The sequence below is a fragment of the Mustela putorius genome, unplaced genomic scaffold, assembly GCF_011764305.1.
Source record: "Mustela putorius furo isolate JIRA1106 unplaced genomic scaffold, ASM1176430v1.1 tig00000281_pilon_pilon_pilon, whole genome shotgun sequence".
Classification (NCBI taxonomy): Eukaryota; Metazoa; Chordata; class Mammalia; order Carnivora; family Mustelidae; genus Mustela; species Mustela putorius.
Window position 1 is genome coordinate 15,655,738 of NW_025421343.1, and position 8,818 is coordinate 15,664,555.

Below are 8,818 nucleotides of genomic sequence, written 5' to 3' on the forward strand. Positions count from 1 at the left end.
ATTGACTGCACACCCTGTCCCACAGTGACTGTGGGTCACCAAAAACCCAGGAAAATGTCCATCATAGGTACAAGTGGCTGCTACACATTCAGTTACCCAGTTCTTGCTATTCTCACCTACAGAATCTCTTCTTGAACTGCAGAGTCATGGCTGTGGATGCCAAGCATAAACCCATGCGAGAGAAACAACTTCTCACACAGAGCTAACAAGGAACCAGAACCCCTGATAGCAACTTTTTACACATCATGAGGCAGCCTCTATATGGGAAGGGGTCTTCTGGCCATCATAAGAAAAAAATAATGTAGAAGGAAACATTACAAAATGAAACAGTATTCTTCTGGCCCATCCTTATAGGAAGTGCATCTCTTAAGAGATTTCTTTACTGTTATGGGGTGTGTGTGCATCTGTCTGTCTGTGTGTCTATCTATCTGGGGAGAGAGAGAGAAGTAGGATCAATACTCACCAGATTGTAACAAATGGTTACCACAAATGTCATCCTCACTGCCTGCAGCATAAATTCTGTCTCTGTCCCTATTCTCTTCTCCAGGACTATGACATTTCTACTTGTGAGTGAGAGATTCTTTCCTACTCCTATAGGTTTTTTACATTCATCTTCACATAGAGTATAATATACGAGGTCCCAGCTTGAATTTAATACATTATTAAATTATTATTAAATTATCTAAAACTATTAACCTGGAAATAGCAGATCCCAGAGACTCCTGAACCATCTCTAATTCATCCTGGGATCCGGAGATTGCCGGTCAATCAGCTGGAGTGGGAGTGGGACCTGTTTCCTCCTGGACATTAGCTGGCAGGAATCCAAGCAGGATGGCCTTTCACCTGGCAGATATGGACTCTGGACACTCATGACTGTATTGTCAGGGTCTTTGGAGCTGTCTCAGAAGGCAGGGCTATGAGCACTGTATCCTCCCACAAATGCTGATTACCACAGGGATATTCTGCTTCCCACACAGGCACTCCTTATATTTGTCTCTGTTATATTTCCTCCAAACATAGAAGACATTTTAAGTTACTGCTCTCCCAGGAGAGGGACCTGCACCCTGCCTTTGGCCCTTTCCACTCTGCCACACCCACCATGGGATTTGCATATTGTATCCTGGGGAGGACCTGCCTTGGAAGTCTGACATAAAGGTCAGCTCTGAGCTTGTGTTTACTTACTAGGACTCATCAGTTCAGCTTCTCAAAATGAGGTTCCCTTCTCAGCTCCTAGGGCTGCTGATGCTCTGGGTCCCAGGTAAGAGCAGAGGGGGGATGATATGAGAGATTAGGGTAGGGTGGGTAAGCTCGCCAGGTGCTAATGTTTTCTATTCTGTCCAGGGGTTGGAATGTCCCTCATCTAGGGGAATTTAATTTTTAAACCTGTGGAAATTAATAAGAAACTGAGGACAGTGCTCTAGTGAGATTCTAAAAAAAGAAGCAAACAGAAAAAGACCACTCCGTGCCCTTCAATGTTGGGTTATTTGTGAATATTAGATATTTTTGGAGTCAACAATAATACTACAAAAAGCTTAAAATCATGAATATGGCTCATAATGTTTCTAATTAACCTGTACTTATCTCATTATTTTAGGATCCAGTGGGGAGGCCGTGCTGACACAGACCACCCCACTCACCCTGTCTGTCACCTCCGGAGAGCCGGCCTCCAACTCCTGCAGGGCCAGTCAGAGCCTTGTACACAGTAATGGAAACACCTCTTTAAATTGGTACCTGCAGAAGCCAGGCCAGTCACCACAGATCCTGATCTACTTGGTTTCCAGCCGTGTCTCTGGAATCCCAGACAGGTTCAGTGGCAGTGGGTCAGGGACAGATTTCACCCTGACAATCAGCAGGGTGGAGGCTGGCGATGTGGGAGTTTATTACTGTCAGCAAGATACACATGATCCTCCCACAATGTTTCAGCCCCAAGCACAAACCTCTCTGGTGGTCCCCACTGGGCACATGTGTTGCCTGAGCGGGAAGCCGGCATCATAGAAGCTCTGAGCTGCCATCAGAGGCAGGTGCTGGGGAACTCAGGGCAGTAACATGCAGCTGAGTGCTCTGGACCGAGTCCTGGCCCCTGGGTGCAAACAGCCTCAGTGGGGCACAACCAGCTCCAGGAGGGACATGATCAGCCTGCAGGATGATGGGTGAGCTGCCAGAGACAACCACCCTGAACCTCACCCTGACCCTCCTGGAATGTGTGCAGGGGTCAGGAACAGTTACTCAGTTTGAGCATCAGAAACCTGAGCCACTTATGGGACAACTACAAGTTCCATACATTTTGGAGCTAACAGATTTTGCCATATTTTCAATAGGATAATATTTGGTATCATGCAGAAATTGTATGTTTTCTATTTCCACTCTCTCACCTTCTTCTTTCCCAGTTACACTAACTGCTCATGTATGATGTTCTCTATGGAAAAAAGGATATCCATTTTCTTACAACAGACATAAAAACTATTGTTCAAATAGGTTCCACTTTTAAACATAAAACCCCAAATCTTTTAACCTATACAAGAAAATACATAGCAGAATGTATTGAGATAGGAGTACAGGGTAGGAAGATCAGATCCAGGAAAGCATATCTGGTTCTCATTCCCATTTCTTCTGATCAAGGAAAGGTTCCTGAAAGTAGTAACTTCCAATCCCATCACTTATAGAGTTATTCGGGCACCAGAAAACAACCAAAACCACAGTCTTGAGACCCCACTCTAGTACTTTATAATCACCAGAGAGTAAGCCCACGGAAGGAGGCTCAGCAGCACCAGGCACATTCCTATATCACACACAGCACCTTGGCCCCTCAAGGCTGACCCCAGTATTCTTGTCTCAACACAAGGAGGGGCTTGATGCTCATAATAACCTCTCCTTGTCCTTTAAGGTAGGTCAACTGTACAAAAATTGTGGCTATGAAAGCAACGCGACAAGATATTCTGTGGTCTTAGGGTATGAGTGGGTAAGAAGGACATAAATCTCAACTATAGAAAATTCCATAGAAAACGGAGGGGAATTTGGGGATAGGGATACAGTACCTAACTACAGTACTTCAGTTACTTAATGTTGCTGTCCATGGAAATTCATGTTTTCCCATTGGGGTCTCAAAGGGATCCTAGAAAGTACCAAATTCCTTCTCACCATTTCTCAAGGGAAAAAGATCTCCAGGGTTCAGAAAGTGGCTTCCTAGGGGTCATTCAGTAAAGCAATGAGAATTGTAGTTTGGGAGTCAAAATCTAAATGATTCCACTTTGCACTTGATTCCTATAAAATTAAAACCTTCATGTAAATTTTCTCTACTTTCTCCCAGAAGACAACATACAAGTGACTTTGATCATTTCTTTCCTTTATCTTTTTTTTAATTATTTTTTTTATTTTTATAAACATATAATATATTTTTATCCCCAGGGGTACAGGTCTGTGAATCGCCAGGTTTACACACTTCACAGCACTCACTAAAGCACATACCTTCCCCAATGTCCATAATCCCACCCCCTTCTCCCAACCCCCCTCCCCCCAGCAACCCCCAGTTTGTGTTTTGAGTTTAAGAGTCACTTATGGTTTGTCTCCCTCCCCATCCCATCTTGTTTCATTGATTCTTCTCCTACCCACTTAAGCCCCCATGTTGCATCACCACTTCCTCATATCAGGGAGATCATATGATAGTTGTCTTTCTCCACTTGATTTATTTTGCTAAGCATGATACGCTCTAATTCCATCTACATCGTTGCAAATGGCAAGATTTCATTTCTTTTGATGGCTGCATAGTATTCCATTGTGTATATATACCACATCTTCTTTATCCAGTCATCTGTTGATGGACATCTTGGTTCTTTCCATAGTTTGGCTATTGTGGACATTGCTGCTATAAACATCCGGGTGCACATGCCCCTTCGGATCACTACGTTTGTATCTTTAGGGTAAATACCCAGTAGTGCTATTGCTGGGTCATAGGGTAGTTCTATTTTCAACATTTTGAGGAACCTCCAAGTTGTTTTCCAGAGTGGTTGCACCAGCTTTCATTCCCACCAACAGTGTGGGAGGGTTCCCCTTTCTCCGCATCCTCACCAGCATCTGTCATTTCCTGATTTGTTAATTTTAGCCATTCTGACTGGTGTGAGGTGATAGCTCATTGTGGTTTTGATTTGTATTTCCCTGATGCTGAGTTATATGAAGCACTTTCTCATGTGTCTGTTGGCCATCTGGATGTCTTCTTTGCAGAAATGTCTGTTCATGTCTTCTGCCCATTTCTTGATTGGATTATTTGTTCTTTGGGTGTTGAGTTTGCTAAGTTCTTTATAGATTTTGGACACTAGCCCTTTATCTGATATGTCATTTGCAAATATCTTCTACCAATCTGTCAATTGTCTTTTGGTTTTGTTAACTGTTTCCTTTGCTGTGCAATAGCTTTTGATCTTGATAAAATCCCAATAGTTCATTTTTGCCCTTGCTTCCCTTGCCTTTAGTGATGTTCCTAGGAAGATGTTGCTGCGGTTGAGGTCGAAGAGGTTGCTGCCTGTGTTCTCCTCAAGGATTTTGATGGAGTCCTTTCTCACATTGAGGTCCTTCATCCATTTTGAGTCAATTTTCATGTGTGGTGTAAGGAAATGGTCCAATTTCATTTTTCTGCATGTGGCTGTCCAATTTTTCCAACACCATTTATTAAAGAGGCTGTCTTTTTTCCATTGGACATTCTTTCTTGCTTTGTTGAAGATTAGTTGACCATAGTTCTTTCCTTTATCTTAATTGAACTTTATAAGCAGAAGTTTATTTTGAGAGAAAAGGGGACGTAGCTTGGTTCGCTTCCAAGCAGAGCTCACTCATTTCCCAGAAGAACTTATAAAGTTCACTTAATATTCTTTAATTTAGATATAATGGTCATATTCCCTGTTTTATTTTTCTTAAGTAGGCAAATACATTAATACTATCACAGAGTCCTCAGAGTGAGGAAGGGGCCTAGGACAGCATTGTCCCTTCCAGGCAGTCAGAAAGGAAGGATGGCTACAGATGCCAAAGTCCAGCTCTCTTCTCTAAAAAGTTATCCAACAGCTCCCTCTTCCACTCAGCTGAGTGTCCTTTACAAAATGCACATTTTGGGGAGGGTAGTGCCTGGATGGCTCAGTTGGCTGAGGTCATGATCTTTGGGTCCTGGGGTAAGGCTTCCTGCTCAGTCAGAGTCTACATCTCTCTCTCTTGCCCCTTCCCCTAAACATGCACACTCACACTCACCCACCCTCTTTCCCTCTCTCAAATAAATAAATTCTTAAGATCAAACAAACAAATTAATTAATTAATTAAAAAAAAAAAAAACAGGCACTGCTTGGAGCCCTGGAGTCTGTGGTAAAGGATGGGCTCCCTTCCAGCAGAAACACCAGGCCCTCCAGCCTGTATAAGGATGCTGGTTCCCAGAATTCCTGATTTATGCCTGTGATATAATAGAAAATATATATATTCGTCTCTGTCAAAGTTCCTGGCTCAGGGCTCCCAAAACCCTTGTCATCTCCTAGGACATAAAAACACAGAAGCATCTTTTATTCTGTGAAGAGGACCCCGAATGGGCTCCTGGATGGCCACTGGGCACCAGAAAGACCAAGCCATGATTACAAGCTTGGAACTTGCAGCCACATCACCTATCCTCTAGAGAAAGGAAAGGGGCTAAAACAGAGCTAATAATTGTTCATGTCTACGTGAGGAAGCCTCTGTTATATCCCTACAGAACAGGGTTCAGAAAGCTCCCATATTCTTGAGCACATGCAGCTGGGGGGTGACACACCCCAATGCCATGGGGACAAAAACCATTGATCTTCCCAGTCTTGGCCCTGTGAATCTCTCCATCTAGCTCTTCATCTGATCCTTTCTCATATTCCCGAGTAAACTAGTAAACACAAGTAGGTGATTCTCTGAGTTCTGTGAGCTGCTCTGGAAAACACTTGAGGAAAACACCTGAGGATAAGTCCATGGGAACCCCACCCACAAGTGGTCAAGGACAGGGGCTCCTTCTCTGTGCCCTTCACTCCCATTAGATGATGAGACTCCTGATGGACTAGTCCTTCTCCAGCGGGGCCTCCACACTGCCCTGTAGAGCCAAGGGCAGCTGCTCTGAAGGATGAACTGTAGATACAAAACTACTGAGAGCAGACCCAGAACCAGGAGGCTGTGTCCCTGAGGAAACTCCCTCTTTAAAGTGCTTGGTGTTCTCCACACAGCTGGTCAGGGACCACCACCTGCCAAAGATATTCAGTTCAAGCATTTTGTGAATCATGCCTAAAATTGCATATTTTCAGGATTTTTTTTTTAAATTCTGTGTGGTATCTGGCTTAAATTACCTGAGATTTAGTGGAACTACAAACTATTCGTTCAGTTTCTCCAGGGTTTTGATTGCCTGGCAGTGACTTGAGTTGTGAGATAATTTGAAGTTGACACAATTCTCATTATCAACTAACACCTACATCAGGCTGACACAGGCAGAATCATCAGGTTATGTCCTAGCTTTAATGAAGGATGGTTGGTAAACTGATGCTCCGAACAGCTCTGACCCCGCACCCTGTTCCATAGTAACTGTGGTTCACCGAAGACCCCAGAAAAAGTCCATCATAGATATGGGTGACAACAAATTATTGGAATTTTTATCCTAGTCCTTACTATTCTCACCTACAGAATCTCTATGTGAGAGACACAGCTTCTCACACAGAGCTAACTAACAATGAACGAGACCCCCTAACAGAAATTGGTTATACGTGATGAAGAAGCCTCTGTGTGGGAAGGGAAAACATTGTTTTCTGGGAAATGGGAAACATTATTCATTCTGTCCATCCCCTTAGACAATAATGACTTGAGAAATCTCTTTGTTTGATATACGATGTGTGTGTGTGCACTCGCGTATGTGTGTGTGTGTGTACCTTATCTAATATGCACCAAATGGTAATGTATGTGTCTATCATCTGTCTGCTTTGCCTACTATTCACCTATCCATCTATCAGTCTCTCTGAGGAGAAAGACAGAAGTATGACAGGATACACACCACATTATAACAATTTGTTGCCACAAAATTCATACTCACTGTCTGAAGTATACAATTCTGTCTTCTCTCCTATTCTTTTCTGCAGGACCATGAGTTCTTTTGCATAAGAGAGATTCTTTTCTACCTGTTAAGTTCCTCTCACTTTCATCTTCTCAAAGAGTAGATAATTCAAGAGGTGTTAGCATGAGTTTAATTCATTTTAAATCATTATTAAATTGTCTAAAACCGTTAACCTGGAAACAGCAGATCCCAGAGACTCTAGTTCATCCTGGGATCTGGAAGTCGCCAGACAATCAGCTAAAGTGGAAGTGGGACCTGTTTCCTCCTGGACATTAGCTGACAGGAATCCAAACAGGATGGCCATACACCTGCCAGAAATGGGCTCTGAACACTCATGCCTGTATCATCAGGGTCTCTGGAGTTTTCTCAGAAGGCAGAGCTATGAGCACTGTGTTCTGCCAAAGATACTGATTATCACAGGGAGATCCTGCTTCCCACACAAGCTGTAGGGAATTTGTCTCTGTTAGGTTTCCTCCAAACACAGAAGACATTTTAAGTTACTGCTCTCCCAGGAGAGGGACCTGCACCCTGCCTTTGGCTCTTTCCACTCTGCCACACCCACCATGGGGTTTGCATATTGTCCCCTGGGGAGGACCTTGCCTTGGAAGTCTGACATAAAGGTCAGCTCTGAGCTTGTGTTTACTTATTAGGACTCATCAGTTCAGATTCTCAAAATGAGGTTCCCTTCTCAGCTCCTGGGGCTGCTGATGCTCTGGGTCCCAGGTAAGAGCAGAAGGAGAATGAGATGAGAGATTGGGGTGGGGAGGGTGAGCTGTCTGGGTGCTATTACTCCCTATGTGTGCTCTGTCCAGGATTGAGATTGCCCTCCAAGAAGTGGAATTAAATATTGAGATCTGTTAAGATTACGAAGATGCTACAGGAACAAAGAACAGTGTTTTAGTGAGATGCTGAAGGAAAAAAATGGGGCCACTCTGTGCCCTGCAATTCCTGGGTTATCCATGGAAATTAGCCCTAGACTAGGAATCCAATCACAAAATATGATTTAGCCTAATATAAATGATATTTAAAATCATTAAAATGGATTATAATGTGTCTCCTCATTATTGTAGGATCCAGTGGGGAGGTTGTGATGACACAGACCCCACTCTCACTGACTGTCACACCCGGAGAGCCAGCCTCCATCTCCTGCAGGGCCAGTCAGAGCCTTGTACACAGTGATGGAAACACCTATTTGCATTGGTACCTGCAGAAGCCAGGCCAGTCCCCACAGCTCCTGATCTACAGCCATTTCACTGGGGTCCCAGACAGGTTCAGTGGCAGTGGGTCAGGGACAGATTTCACCCTGACAATCAACAGGGTGGAGGCTGATGATGTGGGAGTTTATTACTGTCAGCAAGGTATACAATATCCTCTCACAATGGTTCAGGCGCAAACACAAACCTCTCCGTTTGGCAGTCCGCACTGGGCACGTGTGATGGCTGAGCAGGGAGCCGGCACAGCAGAAGCTCTGAGCTGGCATCAGAGGCAGGTGCTGGGGAAGTCAGGACAGTAACATGCAGCTGAGTGCTCTGAACAGAAACCCGACCCCTGGGCACCAACAGGCTCAGCAGGGCACAACCAGCTGTGGAAGGGACATGATCATCCTGTGGGCTGAGCAATGAGCTGGCAGGCACAGCCACCCTGAACCTCACCCTGACCCTCCTGGCTTGAGTGCATGGGTCAGGGACAATTACTCAGCCTGAGCGTCAGAAACCTGAGGCATATTTGTGGCAACACAAT

General features: G+C 44.3%; 2 gene segments (V, D, J or C); both read left to right on the forward strand.

The window, feature by feature from the left end:
- The first annotated feature begins 1,171 nt into the window (after positions 1-1,171).
- LOC106004754 lies at positions 1,172-1,995 on the forward strand. The segment is given in 2 exon segments: positions 1,172-1,258; positions 1,595-1,995. Coding segments are annotated over 2 exon segments (450 nt in total).
- A 5,743-nt stretch (positions 1,996-7,738) lies between these two features.
- Positions 7,739-8,591, forward strand: LOC106004755. The segment is given in 2 exon segments: positions 7,739-7,801; positions 8,149-8,591. Coding segments are annotated over 2 exon segments (492 nt in total).
- Positions 8,592-8,818: the final 227 nt, after the last annotated feature.